The sequence below is a fragment of the Austrofundulus limnaeus genome, unplaced genomic scaffold (genome assembly GCF_001266775.1).
Source record: "Austrofundulus limnaeus strain Quisiro unplaced genomic scaffold, Austrofundulus_limnaeus-1.0 Scaffold116, whole genome shotgun sequence".
Taxonomy (NCBI): domain Eukaryota; kingdom Metazoa; phylum Chordata; class Actinopteri; order Cyprinodontiformes; family Rivulidae; genus Austrofundulus; species Austrofundulus limnaeus.
In genome coordinates, this window is record NW_013952518.1 from 1,112,501 (window position 1) to 1,129,276 (window position 16,776).

Genomic DNA, 16,776 nt, shown 5'->3' on the forward strand with positions numbered 1-16,776 from the left:
GATAGATAGATAGATAGATAGATAGATAGATAGATAGATAGATAGATAGATAGATAGATAGATAGATAAAATTCTGATACCGTATTAGTTTGTACACAAACAAATCATGCCACACTGCAGTAGGACATAATCATTAAAATAAAAGTATTTGTATTTCATGATTTATACTATTGCATTTGTCCCGCAGCCTTGATATATGTATATAAACTGAAACAGCTAGACTAGTGCTCCTAAATTTAACATACAACAGTCATTTCTGCATTTTTGGGGGGGAGGTCACCTCCTAACAAATGTCATTACAGAAAATCTAACTGCTCATTTTAAATCAATACTTTTACTTTTAATACTTAAGTACAAAAAGCATCAGATACTTTAAGACTTTTACTCAAGTAATATTCCTAAAGGAGACTTTAACTTTTACCAAAGTAATTTTTTGGTAAGATTGTGCTTTTACTCAAGTATAACTTTGTGGTACTTTATACAACACTGCAAAAACAATCCGATTAGTTAAATCTTCAAAACGCGGGCTGTGAACGGAGAAACCGTGAACCCACCAGAGCCGTAGGAACAGCATGTTGTAGAGTTTGTCTTCGCTCAGCGTTCGGGGGACGGCGAGGAGGAAGGGCAACCCAAACAGAGGCGTGCTGGTGTGGTTGTAACCCGACTGCTTGTACTTCTCCCTCAGGTGGACCGGGATCACCACGTGGTCCGTGTCCTCCACTCGGTTCACCGCCACCTCGAAGCTGCACGGAAGAGAAAAACCACTCAAACCTTCCGCTCGTTTAAAAAAAAAAAAACGGTTTGGAGTGAGGCCACGCCTCCACACTCACACGTAAATGTCGTCCCGCTCCATGATGCTGCTGAGGTTCTCGTTCGTGGCAAAGATTCGGTGGAAACGGTGGTTGTAAATGTCGGTTACAATCATCTGGAAAGGAAACGTCATAGAAAACATAAAAAACTGAACCAAACAGATTATAAAAGATGTCTTTGCAGCACCTGGAGAGGCTAAATTCAACTTTTCTGCACTCCTATAAACTCCAAGTACAAAACAAAATGTATTTAACTGTTAAAAAAGTGGAATTTGCAGGATAGGTCTCCTTTAAAGGGATCCATGATTAGTTGTAACATTAGAATTTATTTGATAAACATTTATTTTAACTAAAATAAAGACTAAAAATACTGTAGGCTGTTTAGTCAGTTTAAACAGCTAACAAGCTAAACCGAGGTTTAGCTTGTTTGTTTTTCGCGCTAGCGCCGAGCTAATACATACTGTATAAGGCAATATAGCATCAGCGCTAACGCTAAAGCTAACAGGCTAAGCTGAGGTTCTTCTTCCATGAAGCAGCTCTGTTGTCCTCCATCCATATTTTCAGTTCCAGGCTGAGTCATTTCTACCTTCTCCTCTCTGTCAACGCTCTCTGGTTTCATTTAAAAGAGTCGATCATCAGATATTGTCCAAGATTAACCTTCAGGGAGTTAGCACGATAGCTTGCTTTTAGTTTGATCTATGTTTGTTTTTTTAGTTACTATTTTTAATTATATTATTATTGCTACAATTGATATTGTCACATAGCAATTTACTGTTTTTTGTGGATTGATGTATGTGTCTGCTGCTGCTACTACACCAGAATTTCCCCACGCTGGAGAATAAAGGCCGTTTCTATTCTATTCTGGATTTAGCTCGGTCGCAGCCTCGCGCTTGTCTACGTCATCATTTACCAAGAATGCTTTGCGTGTAAATAAAATGGCTCAGTCCGTGTTAAAATATAGTTTTAAAAGTTATAAAAACTGAACATCCTACAGTATTTTCACAGTCTTTCCTTTACAGTTAAAATATATGTTTATCAAATAAAGTCTAATGTTACAACTAATCAGGGATCCCTTTAAAATGACAGGTCAGAACTGGGAAAACTGATTTTTCACATCGCAAAACGTAACACCTCTCAAAGTATGTGTTGGGAATTATCCCCAACAACTACCACGCCGAGTTTTATCTCAATATCTGTAAAACTGACGGAGCTACAGACAATTTAGCTGCGTCAGCCATCTTGAATTGGATTATATCCAAAGCCAATCAGCTGCAGATACACGTCCAATAATTACTTCCTGGAAGTTTCAATAGAACAGCCTTGAACGTCGCTGTTAAAGACGCACTAATTGTTTTGGGGTTTGTTTTTTTTTGCCACTGACCTCTTCTTTGATCTGCAGGAGAAAGCCCCGCCCCCCCGGCAGTTAAAATAGATTGTCAAGCTGTACTTTCTGAGGAGCATCATATTACAGAGTCACGGCTAAAAACAGTCTGTCTCACTGCAGAGAGAAGTGCTGACTAATGGTTTTACCTTCTCAGCAGGGACCCCAGACAGGCAGGAGAGGGACGTGCACAGGTCAGAGATGTAGCCCACCTTTGGCACAGTCAGCTTGTACTGAGAGAGGGATTATTGATGAGTGATTTATCTAACATCACATCACTGGCTCAGGTGGAGACGCTGTTACCTGCGTGGGTTTAGCCAGGGGGTCCAGCCTGACCAGGTAGACCTCGAGCGTTCGCTCCTTCTTCATGGGCAGTGGCAGCGTCAGGTAGCAGAAAGGGTCGAAGGTCACGGAGACCTTGGCGCACACGGGACAGACCAGAGTGGACTTGAAAAGGCCGTGGAAGATGTCCACGATGATCGAGTCGTTCCGCTTGATGTGGTTCTCCCACGCCTCCTCCGCCACGACCTGAAACCAGGACCGGGATCACAAAACCAGAACTCTGAGTACCACCGCACCCAACGGAGATAATAATAAAACAAAATTTTTTTAAAAAACGGACCGCTCGTCCCACCTTATCGAGCCGTCCATTCGCGTCCTTGAGTTGGATGTAGGGCTTCTTCCTGATGCGGTTCAGGTCCTCGTGAAGGCCGTCCAGGAGGAAGGCCAGCAGCTCGTGGGAGTCCTGCTGCTGGTAGCCTGAGAACTGAGGGGCGAAGCGGCCCACCTGCGTCTGCATAATGAACCAGGGTTCATGCAGGTTTCAGTAAGTCCCAGAAATTTTTACATGGAAACATTTTATTGCTATCAATTTAGCTATTAAAGAATATTTAAAGGGGCAATATCATGTAAAATCAACTTTTTTGAGTTTTATATCATGTTATAATGTTATACTCTCATAAAATAAACACGCCCAACTCCTTGCTCTGACTCATTCATGCATGTTTGAGAAATCCTGCAGTGTTTTTAGAAAGCCATGCTGAGGAGCAAAACGACAGGTGGGGACCAGAAACGCCTTTTGGGACCAGAAACCCCTCTGGGATGTGTCTTTAAGCTGAACTTCCTCATGGCAGAGCGCACCCCCCTCCCCCTCCCCACACACCCCGCCCATGACTCTTGCAGGCTCTCGGGTGAAACTGAAAGTGAAACTTAAAACTGTCTGCTGAGCTCCCTAACACTTCTCACTCAGCCAAGTAAACTGCATCATAACACCCCACCCCCCCGCACCGAAATGGGCGGGACAGAAGCAGAAGGTGGTTCTTAAAGAGACAGAGGCCAATTTCAAGGCGTTTAGAAGAGGAAGTGATGAGAAGATAAGTTTATTCTCTATTTAAACATAAAAACAGCATTTTAATGACAGCTAAATGTGACATAGATACTTTATTATGGTACAGTATTTAAATGTATGCCTGAGAAACACATAATATTGCCCCTTTAATTTTAATACAAGAACACTCAATTAGTTTAATGAAACGGTCATATCGACTGCTGAAGACCGCTTCCAACAGTCTCATTGAAAACATACTTTCCATGTTTAAACCATAAGCAGTGGACATGACTGAACGTCTGTTTTTTGGGCAGATGAACAAGCCGCCGTATGCGGGGGGTTGTAGCAGCAACGAGGTTGAAAACATGGAAGTAAACTGTGCCGTTTTTTGCCTGCAGTTATCACAGGACTTGTGGTTTAACACGTACAAAGAGCGGTAGCAAACTTAGCCCTTCATGAACACAGATCGCATCAACCTCTAATCACAGTGCTTTACTGTTTATTTATGCAGCCAACACTTTTCAGGAATGATCGAAAGTAAAAAAAAAATTAAGACTTGACAAAATTTAATTTAAGAGCCTGGATGAAAATCTGGTTATTTTTAAGACTTTAGGTCTAAAATTTTGATTTTCAAATTTTAGACTTTTAAGACCCTGCATGAACCCTGTGAAAACTTAGCTTACATTTACTGGATTTATAAGCTACGAAATTTAACACACAACTTATTTTATTCAAAACAAAACGCACGATTGACATTTGTTTTCCACCTTGAAGGGTCTTGGCGTGACGTAGCTGTATTTTCCCGACCACAGCTGCTTGATGAGCTCAGCGTAGGCTCTGGCGATCTCCCCCTTCATGCCAAGGGGGTTGTCTTCATTCAGCTCGTCTCTATATTTATCCTTGAGGAAGTACTCCGTCAGCGGGGGGATATTGCTTAAACACTGAGGAGCAAGAAAAAGAAAAACAATCAGCGACAAACTACGCACATTGTTAGGGGTAGGGGTTAGGGTGCTACCTGCACGGCAGAGTTCATGAAGCAGGTGTTTCCCAGGTTGGAGAGTCCACAGAGCCCCGAGCGCTCGCTCTGTCGGTTCTGGTCCGAGTAGTCATAGCTGTTGCAGTACGACGGGTACGAAGGCAGACTGTAACTCGAGTTCTTCACACTGCACAGCAAATATACAAAAACATATATGACTCAGGGTTGAAAACAGCTTAATAAAAACAAAATTTCAGCTATACTTTTTTAAAAATCCTAAAACCGCCCAAATTTCTGAGCATCAGCTTCTAAACACTTGAAAGGTTTTTTGATTAATCAGAGGACCTCTGTGAGGCTGAAAGCGTGGCGTCGGTCGGCTCCTGCTCCCACTGGGCAAAGGATGCCGCCGTGATGGTGGTGGAAGCGGGGGTTTCGCAGCTCAGCGCGCGGTGGTCTACCCTTCGGCTGTCCAGCTCCACCGCCTCGGGCCTCAGGCACCACCAGCAACACAGGAGCATGACATCTCAGCCCCGCCCCAGCCCGCGCCGGCCCACATGACCGCGCCGAGCTCAACCCCCAGAGGCAAAGTCAAGTTTTTAGGACCGGGATGGCGAGGAAAATAAATAAATTAATTAATTAAGAAGTCCAAACTTTAGCTCGATCCAACCTAAGCAGCAGTTTGAATCCCCTCCAGGTAAATTCCATGTAAGAGAAAATCTAAACGATGGCCTTCCTCTCAAACCCCCTACGTCTCGTCCTCTCCTCCCTCTGTCCTCCTGCTCTCTGCCGCTCTACGGGTCCCCGCAGATATTTATAGCAGTGGGGAGGATGCTGCTGAAGCTAGAGGTGCACAGAGAGAGAGGGAAGGAGAGAGGGAGAATAGAGGGGGGGTGAGATGAGGATGGAGGGAGCAGCTGATTCATTGCATTAAGCTGAAGCTGCGGTATTTTCTACTCCTTACCCGTCCTCTGAAAACACACAAATCATCTTCTGCTGCACGTGGACACACGCGTTTCCCCACAACTTCTCGCGTATTTGCTGTCGAACTGCACGCTATGACGCAGCGCTTTCCAGCCAAATAAATGCTCTAAATTAAAACCAAACGCCTCAGGGATGAGTCGGCTTTGTGTCGGGATCGGTATGCACGAGTGGTGAGAGTCAGGCGGCAAGAGGAAAGAGCAGAGGGAGCGGATGCTTGAAGGTCACACGGACTGCAGAAGATGCGCGTGGCTGTGAGTTCACGGCAGAGAGGCCGGGATGCAGAGCGCCGCCCGCGTCTGACCGACACCACAGAAACCACAAGACGACAAAAGACACGGGAACGCTTCGTTTGAAAAATACAGGCCCCATGCATAATTAAAAGAAAACGACAGCACTGACTGTGGAGTGAGTCGGGGGGGGGGGAGAGCTCCTGAGGGAAGACACAGTTTCTCCAGCCCACAACAAAGTCATTAAATGACGATTTATAGTCTGATTTTAAGTAGAAAATATGAGAGGAAAAAGCAGAGTTCACATCGATGCTTTCTGATTGTATCAATATTGATTTATTTTTTAGAATGGGTTTAGCTCGTGGCTTTTATTTCTGCGTTTCAACCACAGCGATACATAAAACAAACACCTGACACACGGGGCTGAGTTGATTTATTAAAATTTGAGCTTAGATCTGCCTTAAATAACTACTGAGTAAATATTGAAGTAAAAAAAATATTTAAGTTGCATAAACGTTTGTTATGCTTTTCTTTATGAATGCTAAAAAGGTAAAATGCTGAGTCAGCATTCCTGTTTTTTTACTTTTCTGTAGATTTTTTTGCAATCCAACTACCTCTGCATACTTTATATGTGCATCAAACTGACAGCCTGTGAACCAAACGACTTCTGTTCGGCCCCTAACACGAAAACAGTTTTTAAATCAGTGGTGAACTTTTAATTTACCATAAAATGTAACTAAATAAACCAATTTAAAAGGCTAAAAAACAATACTTGGCTTTAAGTAACTGCATCAGTTTAATTCAACAGCTGCTTTAAAGCCAGCATTGACCATAAAACTACATCTCCCATAACGCACGCTGATTGGAAAATCCCTCTTGGAAAGGTCAGAATTCAAGACTTTGCACAACTCAACAGTGAGTAAAACGCTTTTGTTTACTTTTAATGGTATTTTTGTATTACTTATTTCACATTTAGTCAGTCGTACATGTGGTACTTTTTAGTGTTTATAAGGGGATGTGTTAAAACGCTGTGTCTATGCACGAAATACCACATAGAGCTCAGTTGTTAGCAGTGCTCAGCCGTAGCAATGAGACGAGGAACGCTATGACTTTTATTCAACAAGCTTTATAAATTGCAAAAAACAAAAATGAAGGCTATTAAAACTTCATAAAAATAAAGCTTATAAGTTTAAATGACTTTATTATTATTATTATTATTAAATCAGTGTGTTTGTTTAAATCTTGTGACGTTTCTGCTAACGCTAAAGCAGATTATTGATTAAAACACGGCATAACTGCTTAAAGACACTTTCTTATAAACATTAACGAATATAAACTAGTGATACGCAGATGTATTTTAATCTTTTTCACTTTTTCTCCTTCCTGCTCCATCTATATAAACATTTACACTCTGTTTTCAGCCTTGAAATAAATAAGAAATCAAAGCTCATCTTTTGTCTCCATCTCCATCCTGCTATAATTTAAATGTTTTAATTCTAACATTAAACAATGGTCTTTTCACAGATTGTCAAACAAACAAAAAAAATTCATAAAATTCTGTGACCTGATTTTAGTTAAGGTTCAGCTAATAAGTTCAAACGCTGGGTAAGATATTTAACAGTGCCAGGGAGGCCTTTTTAAGAGACCGCTGAAGGAGATTAGTCCTAATTAGTCTCCTTCCACATCCCCGCGATCAGCGCTTTCAGCTGAAAATGCATCATCAGGATTACAGCCAGAGACCCGAGCGCCACTGTAGGTTTTCACATCTAAACTCAACCCCACACATCTGCCGTTCAACCCACGACTAGGCCTTACTTCCTGCTGTTGAAGCTGCTGTTATGATTGTTTGTGAGAGATGAAGGCGAGATCTTTGGCAAAGCAGAGAGATTGGAAGCACCAGATGACCTTCAAAAGATAAAAGAATAGATCATGAGTTAGAGCAGAAAACAAGGAGCTTTCACCAAATATAAATAAATAAAAATAAATAAATAAAAAGGTGTGTGCCAATCAAATGAAACAGAGATGAGTTAAAATAAAACGGAGTGATGTGTTGCAACAAAGAGTCAAGCAGAAGAGGCAGGCAAAGTCACAGAGAGGAAACTTTGGAAGACGGTGCTGTGAAATATCAGGATTTCAACCGTTTCTCTGCTCAACAAAAGGAATTCTTACCTTTGATCCTTTAAACCTCAGCGGTTCAATACAACAACGCCTAAAGCTAATCTATGTGCATCAGCAGGACTCCTTTAACAGAGTGTGGCAATCAGTTTCTGCTGAACAACTCCTTAAAGTCAACAAAGTAATAAAGCCCAGCCACGTGTCCTGAACTCACTTGGTCGCCATGGTGCCTCGGGGCCACGTGCCGTCTTGGCTCTTCTGCTCTATTACGAGAACCTGCAGGAGGCGGGAAAAAGAACACAGGGCTCCGTCTGCTTCTGCTGATTTGAAGAAACTAAACACTTAAACTTCATGAGATAAAAGAAGTTGTTGTGCTAAACCAAAAAAAGTTGGGTTTTTTTGCAAATGAAATGAATAGTTATTCAAATCAATGTGCACATCGACAGGGTGAGGGGGGGAAATCTGTAGCCACCATCTTGCTAGGTGCTCCGCCTATCACTGTGTGATATTTACATGTCAAATTCAAGGCCGTGTGCATGCTGAACACACTTACTTTTACACGTATGCTTAGTCTAATCAGAGGTGCTATAAATACTGCAGCTGTAGAGTATCTGCACTAACCCTAATACTTAAAACTTGTCATATTTTTCTTTATAGTTCTGGAAATATTTAGGTTTTATATAACGTCAGCTTGAAAGTTTATAATAATTAAATGAGTCTTTGTCAAGTTTCTACACCAATTAAATATTTAGCATACATAGTTTATTTTTACTTACTGTATTTATTCATGTATAATACGATTTCAAGTATAACACGATCATGATTTTTTGAGATTAAAAAAAATGCATAAAAAATCTAAACATCAATAACCTGTGTAGAATACTACTCCTAACTTTATGGATGATTTTTAGGATTAAATTTCTAGTTATTATACATGAATAAATAACGTACTTAATATAGATAAATTTGCACATAGCTAGTATTCAACCAGTCCCAGTACCCTGATTTACAGCATTTATAGCAGACTAGTTTAGAAAGAGCAACTACTCCTGAAAAATAGTGTATTGTATTAGATTTTTTTTAAAAAAACACAAAATTTTATGAAGTTCCGGTTCTGCTCATTATAACAAATATTAGCAAAAATTTGAGCTTTTTTCTTTAATCTCATCAGAAATTCATGATCTGTTTAAAGCTGCTCACGTAGAACCTACCAAGATGGCGGCACAGACTATCACATCATTAGCATTGATTGTGCTGCGATTGGCCATTCCAGTTAACTTGTATTTCAGTAGCCAGTGCTCTTTGATTCAGAGTCATCTAATATATTCAAGTTATAAGCAGCTATTTGTTTGACTTTTAGAGAACTAAACTCAAATAATTATAATCCTAAGTTATTTAAATAATTCAGTCATGTTATCTTATTGTACTGAAAGATTTGGTCAGTTACAATGTAGCTTTTGAGTCAACCTGCTGTGATATTAGAAACTGTATTCTGCTCCAACACACCTGATTTGAATAAACGTGATTAAAAAGCTTCTGCAGAACTAATAAAGGTAATCACTAAATCAGGTGTGTTGAAGCAGGAAAAACAAGTAAAACGCAGAAAAAGATATCCACCATTGAATTATATTTTACTGAGCTCACCATCAAATAAACTACAAATCTAACAAGTTCTACTTTAATAATAAAAGATAAAAAAAAGTGGGGAAGTTATGACCTGTCCTTGATAGAGGCCGGCGTCTTGAATGGTGCTGTCCGGTTTGTTGAGAGGCTCGAAGGTGTTGCTCATGTACCTGTTCCACAGTCTGGTCTCCTTGTCATCAGGGATGCTGAACAGCTTCCTCATTTCTTTCTCTATCATATCTGCAGCCATAAGAAAAATATAACTGACACAAATACTTATGGAGGACACAAAGTAAAATGAACAGCAACAAGCACTGGATCGTTTTCAGAACAGGGTTACATCATCATCACGACAAAATAGAGTCTAAATAAAGTTTGCTCCTAATTTACTAAAGCAAAAATATTTATCTGCCTTGTCATGTTTTTGTTGCATGAACGTGTGTAGTTTGTGTTTTTTGTCACAAATTCATAGTTAAGTAAATCATAAATTCTAAATGCAAATAAATTGTAATTATAAYAATAAATTAATAATAGTTTTACATCTAAAAATCATGTTTTGTTCTTTTTATCTGTTTTCCCTCATTCAGCAACCTATTAAATTTCAGTTTTGTTATGTTTTATAGCTATAACCAAGTTTATTAATGAATAAGAAATCCAAATTTTTGTTTTTTTTTCCAATCAGTGTTTAATACGGTTGGCAAAATCAATTGTGAAAATATATACAGTATGATGTGCTTCTTTTTTTAAATTTAGCATATTATTTAAAAAATCCTTCGTTTTATGAAAAGACACTCTTGATTCAATATGAAACTCTGGTTTTTAAGAAAATGGCCGCTTATCAATTAATCATTAGTCAATCTATGAGATAAATCAACTTCAGACAACTTCACATTAATCATAAACTTGCTGAAATTAAATTAATGTATAACTACCTACTTACATTTATGTAATTAAGTGTTTTAATGATTTGGCCGATTAATCGAAAAAAATAAATCAACAGATTAATCGATTATTAAAATAATCGTTAGCTGCAACCCTATTTGCTTGTTTTCATTGCAGCTTGTTATTGTAAAAAATAAATACTATCCATATAAATTGTGCCTCCTAGATAGAGTGAATTTAATTGTGGTTGAATGAGAAGTATAAATATATAAAATTCTGATACGTATTAGTTTGTACACAAACAAACCATGTCCCACCCCAGCAGGACATAATCATTAAAAATAAAAGGACTGTACTTAAGAAGTATTTGTATTTCATGGATTATATTGTCCTGATGCAGCTCAGTATTATGAATTATATTATTAATTTGGCAGTCATTTCTGCAGTTTTTGGGGAGGTCACCTCCTAATAAATGTCCTTACAGAAAATGTACCTGCTCATTTTAAATCAATACTTTTACTTTTAATACTTAAGTACAAAAAAATATCAGATACTTTAAGACTTTTACTCAGTATTCCTAAAGGAGACTTTAACTTTTACCAAAGTAAGTTTTTGGTAAGATAATTGTACTTTCACTCAAGTATCACTTTGTGGTACTTTATACAACACTGCTGTTAATACCCAACAGAGCACCTGGAAATAAACCTGCTAGTAAAGAGCTGATCAGTAAAAACAAAAACAGTCAAGAAGATAAATACGGTAATAAGAAAGAAATGAAACAAACTGGCCTTTCTTTCCTGAATACTTTAAGAAACAAGATTCTATTTAAATATTTGGCTTCCTCTATTCAAATGAGACTAAAAATTACAATTTGGGCTCACAAAGATAATATAAAACTCGTCCCACAGAGAATATAACTCCCTCAGTGAAGCATGGTGGCAGCAACATGACGTAGTGATATTTATCACTGGCATGATCTTAGAAATGAGTCAATGTTTTAAAAAATTGTGGATGGTGGTAAACTCACACATTAAAAAAACAACACCCATAAAACCCAGAGCTTTATGTGCCAAGCTCGCACCACAAAAAAGGTGAAACTCAACTGTTGTAAACTTACGGGATTACAAAACAGACTTTTACGAGTTAACACTTATAAACATGAAGGTTGTCTCTGTCCTATTTCTTGTGTTGTAAAGCAACAAAGTAGGAAAAAAGCAAAAGAAATATAAAGACACCCTCTCAAAATACAACCCGTGTAAACATCCAAAGAGTTCAACGTTAAAACCCTCATGATGAACAACAACACAACTGCTTGGAAGACGAGCAGTTTTGAAGCTGATGGTTACCTATTGTGTCAGCTTTACTGAAGCGCCTGGTGATCACGTTGTCCATGTTGCTGTCTTCACAAAGCTTCAGCTCCGTCAGGTACACCTCCACCTTACAGTGCTTCACAAACATACCCTGCTCCACCACCTGCAAAAACATCAGTGAATACAATCTTTATTTGTCTATGTTGGAACATTTCTAAGCTCTATCTTCGTATACCGCTACACTCCAAATGAAAACTTGATGCAACTAGTTTGAATTAAAAGCATGACAGGAGTCCAAAACTAAATAAACGCTTTTACTAAATAAATTTAATTAAAATATTTTAAGTATTTATTAATTAGTCTAGCTGTTTTATACAAAGAAAGTAAACTCTGCTGCCCTGGCTGCTACTCATCAAGTCCTGACAGATTCAGTCAAAGTGACGTTCCTAATTTAGCAACACCTCACGGAAACAGCTGAGGGGTTTGAGACTATTTATTTCACCGCTGAGCCCCTCCGACACACACGCTTGCATACACACACACACACACCGCATTGATTTCACAAATGACACAGCTAAGGCTCTCCTCCGGCGCTCCCCAACTCCTCAGAGGGGTTTGGAAGCTCAGAGCAAACCTCAGCGACCCAACTTCCAACTAATTCACCCCACCCACCCCAGTCCTCCTCCCATACTGGTTTTGCCTCTCCTCTCCGAAGCTTTTTCACGCTGCTACTCTCAGAGTGACCTCAACAGGAATGCTTCTGCTTTAAAAAAAAAAAAAAAAAAAAAACAAGGACGCAGCCAGGAGCGCTCCACCGGTGTTAGCGGCTGCACCGAGAGAAACCGCCGCTCCAAACCTTTCGACAACAGCCCTCCTGAAGCCCTTTCGGCCTCCTGTGCTCTCCTGCAGCGCAGGATAATAAAATAAACGCAAAAAGAAGAAGAAAACTAATAATGAACCTCTCGCATGTTGTGCCTTGTAGACCCCTCCATGTAGCTTTAAAGCCAGCCAGAACATTGCCTGAAAATAGAAACCCCCCGCCGCCACCCGATACGTGCCACGACATACATGGCAAAAGAGGGAGGGTCAATGGGAAGGAAGCGACAGGGAGGATGATGGAGGAAACTCCTCCAGCTGCCATGATGCCATGATTAGCAAAATTTGAAGCAGAGAACATAATACTGTGGGAGCCATCATATCAGCAAACTCCCCTAAAATCAATCTTTCATCCAGAACTTGTGTAAACATGACAAAATTGACTATTTTCGTCCTATAAACATCCTGATTCTCTACACAATCTAGCTGTCCATATAAATGAAAATCAATGTGTTATTTTATTTTAAATAAAATACATTTTAAAGCAAAAACCAGCTATTAGTCAGAAGACAGGTTCTGATGAAATCCTTTTATCTTACCTTGCGTGCGATTGGCTCCTGGCCTTCTGTCAGTCCATACCAGCTGACGAGCTTGTTCCAGCCTTCTGTTGGAACCAGGATGTAGTCCAGCTCATCGATGAGGTGCTCCTTGATGGCCAACACGTCCCCATCTAAAGAGACAAAGCAAAGGGTGAGAAACACACGGGAAAGAAAGCAAATTCACCACGGATGCTGTGCTTACTCAGACAATACAAAACACACAAAGAACAAAAAAAAAAGGTATGCTGGAGAGCTTTCTATGAACCCTATCCAGCTGTAGACAATGTTGTGTCTTTGTGTCTATTTTTCTAAAGTCTTTGTCAGTACTTCCAGAAAAATTAAACTCCACACAGACACAATTATAATCCAAAGCTTCCACGTTAATCTTGAAAGATCCTCACTGCAATTTAGCCAATAAAATGTAAAAAAAATCTGAGAGTTCCTGTTAGTTTCAACCAAATGTTTTCACTGCAGTAAATGTCAGCAACTAAAGCAAAATCTGAGACAATATTAAATAATAAAATTGTATAAATAACTGAGAGAAGCCTAAATTAATACGTTAGGCTTGTTATTATATGTAAAGACTCAGCAGTAATCTTCAATCCAACCCATAAAATTGTTATTTTCCTGCCTGGAAGGGCCATTTTCTAAAAAAAAATAACTATTTTTTATTAGTTATCGGGTTATAATAATAATAGGAATCTTTGTCGATAAAAAAAGGTCAATAAAAAAACTTGTGGCAACAAAAACATGACTGATTACTCTGAAGACGCAAAGGAACTTATTAAATTACCTAATTTAAATGTTTGATGGAGCAGTTTATTTTGTACTACTTATTTACAGTATATATACAGCATATATATATATATTAAAGTACAATATAAACTGCTATAGTATGGCAATATAAAATAATGCAGTCAATAACCCACACAAAATAAACATTTCTACAACAGCAATCCAGAAATTGAGAGTAGAAATAACTATAAACTTGTATATGACTGTATGAAGAACAAATGTACATTTGTATCCACTTATATACACATACCTGAATAAATGTATCTATGTAAATATATATATTTGAATAGTTAATATAAATGTACAGATTAATATTATGTTAACTGCTTCTAAACACTGAAAAATCATTTTAATAATAAACATTGATTTGATTTATTGATTCAACAGGAAAAGATTATTAAAAATCAAGCCTGACTCAGCATAATTGCCGTTTTACAGCAGGTTCCTGTTCTGCATCACATAAAACACTCAGAATTACAGCATCACAATCACATCATTATACACCATAGACACAAAGACAAACAAGCATACCAAATTTCAGGAAGGCAGCATTTGCAAAATAGGACGTCTAAATATGAGCACAACAAATTGTGTCCAGCAGATGGCAGACAAGATTCTTCTTAAAGGGCTGTAGTTTTGAAATGGACTTTATGTTTTGAGGAATGTCATTCCATGCTTTAGTATAAACATAGAAGAAAGACCTCTGGCCGTAACAGTTTTTAAAAGTTGGTAATATCAGTTGTCCTTTTGTAACAGATCTAGTTGAATGACCACTTCCAGAATTTGATTTGGGCAACAATGCACAGAGAGTTCCATAATTGGCACCTTGGAAGATCTGAAAATATGAATTAATACCACTATACAAAACATAATTCTGAAAAGTCAAGGCATCAGACAATGAAAGAACTGTACAGTGATGAGTCCAACCAGGAAATTTTTTATGAATTTTGTAGGCCGTGTTGTAGAGCCTAACTATGGGTTCTAAGATTTCTTTTGTTGTAAGAGACCAAACAGGTAAACAGTACGACATGGTTGAGAGTATAATGGCATGAAGATAGATATTTGAAACAGAAGATGTCAGATTGGATCTAATTTTTGAATAAACGTATAATTTCTGTTTCAACTTAGTGGTTAAGACTTGTACATGATCACGATAAGTCAAATGAGAATCCAAAGTAATTCCAAGATATTTGTAGGTAGTGACAATATCAAGGGGTTTGTTTAAAAAAGTGAGTTGATTTGTTATATTGAAATGTCTCCTGGGTGAGGAAAAATACATGCACACAGTTTTTTTAACATTAATTGACAAAAGATTATCTTGAAGCCAACCATGAAATGTATGAAGATCTGCTTGTAACTGACTATTAATAGATTCAATATTGAAATCAGACAAAAAAAGAACAGTATCATCAGCATACATTAAAATATTTGAATACTTCAATATTTTTGGAACATAATAAAACATCGTTTTCAACATTGTTTTCTATTCTTGCACAATTCTTTATATTATATTTTATTATAAGTATTTGTTATCATGGCTAGTCTGTGTTAATTTTGGTTTTGTGTGTACTATCTATTGTTGGAAAAGTAAGTAGTGTGCGAACCTCTAATGATGCTGCTGTGACATCTGAATTTCCCCTCGGCGGGACAATAAAGGCTATTTCTATTCTATTCTATTCTATTCTATTCTATTCTATTCTATTCGTAAATACGTTTTGCTGAAAGTTTCATGGAAATTATGCCTATTTACGTGACAAAATGTCACATTTTTCATTGGAAACTCTGGATGTTGTTAACTAATATGAAAACAATGCGACTTGCTCTGTGTTTTGTCCTAAATCAGGTCTGTCTGCCTTCTTGTCTCACCTTTGAGAAGGCCGGAGTTGTCCACCAGTCCTGGGTAAACATTCTGGTCACCCATCTGGTATTTGTCCCAGCTGTCAAATCCCACATATTTCTTCCACTGTTTGAACCAGCGACTGTCCACTAAATACCTGAACAAAAAAAATAAATAAAATAGGACTTATCAGTAGTTGATTGCTGCAGTTATTTTAAGATTTCCCAAACACAGCCCGAGAAACAAACCGATAATGTTAACAGTACAGATATGTTGTCACCGTGTTGATTTCGGGTTGACACAAGCCCAGCCAGCTGGCTTTGAGATTCTGACAGTTGTTTTTCCGACTCCGCCCGAATAAAGTCGACAGCCAGGCGATTTCACGCACTGAACCACTTGAAGCAACGCTTGCTAACGAGCTAGCTGTTAGCTCGCTACTTAGCTAAATGAGAACTTAGTCTCGCTGAGCTCATGTTCTCAAATGAACAGCAAAATAATATGTGAATGCTCACTATTATAACTTAAATGTGTGATTTAAACGATTCAAAAGCGGTTCTTCATTTAAGAGTAGCAGCGAGCCTTTAGCTGACACTGACAGGCTCTCGTTAGCCACCACTAACACACTGTCAACACGGCCCGTCCCCTCGGCTTTTCCTAACATTTTTGACATTGTCAGCCCCGGCGGAGCGGGTCAGCGGCCGCGGGGCCTTCTTAAAGATATTTCAGATCAAGTCTTACCAAGTGTCTCCCTTTCTTAGCTGTGTTTTCAACAGTGCCGCGACCTCTCCTCTCTGAGTATCCAGATCAGCCGCTCCTCCTTCGGCCATCTTTACTCGGACATTGCATGGTGGGAAAAACGTGCAGCGTCACGGAGGCACGTCCGAAATGACGCTCCCGGTGACAGCCAATCAGAAGCGCCGAGGCGGGGCATGGAGAGGTGAAAATAAAAATAATACCTAGCTCTTTGAAAACCTATATTGGTATGTCATATCTATGTGTTTTAAAGTCATAGGCAAGAGTTTTAAATCATAAATAAGAGAAACAAAATCATAATCATGACATACCATTTTACAATTTATTTTTAGTGGCAGAAAAGGG

General features: G+C 38.8%; 1 protein-coding gene across 1 annotated transcript in view; it reads right to left on the reverse strand.

Annotated features, from left to right (window-relative positions):
- The window catches only part of usp15 (ubiquitin specific peptidase 15), a 26,299-nt gene extending 9,778 nt beyond the window's left edge, over positions 1 to 16,521 (reverse strand). The window contains exons 1-14 of the mRNA XM_014014551.1: positions 16,417 to 16,521; positions 15,708 to 15,835; positions 13,047 to 13,177; positions 11,668 to 11,794; positions 9,534 to 9,679; positions 8,031 to 8,092; positions 7,517 to 7,606; positions 4,533 to 4,680; positions 4,285 to 4,458; positions 2,825 to 2,983; positions 2,494 to 2,718; positions 2,340 to 2,423; positions 831 to 925; positions 555 to 743 (exon numbers count right to left, since the gene is read on the reverse strand). Coding sequence (XP_013870005.1) covers positions 555 to 743; positions 831 to 925; positions 2,340 to 2,423; positions 2,494 to 2,718; positions 2,825 to 2,983; positions 4,285 to 4,458; positions 4,533 to 4,680; positions 7,517 to 7,606; positions 8,031 to 8,092; positions 9,534 to 9,679; positions 11,668 to 11,794; positions 13,047 to 13,177; positions 15,708 to 15,835; positions 16,417 to 16,505 — 1,847 coding nt within the window. The 5' untranslated portion in view covers positions 16,506 to 16,521. The remainder of the gene's footprint in view (positions 1 to 554; positions 744 to 830; positions 926 to 2,339; positions 2,424 to 2,493; positions 2,719 to 2,824; positions 2,984 to 4,284; positions 4,459 to 4,532; positions 4,681 to 7,516; positions 7,607 to 8,030; positions 8,093 to 9,533; positions 9,680 to 11,667; positions 11,795 to 13,046; positions 13,178 to 15,707; positions 15,836 to 16,416) is intronic.
- Positions 16,522 to 16,776: the final 255 nt, after the last annotated feature.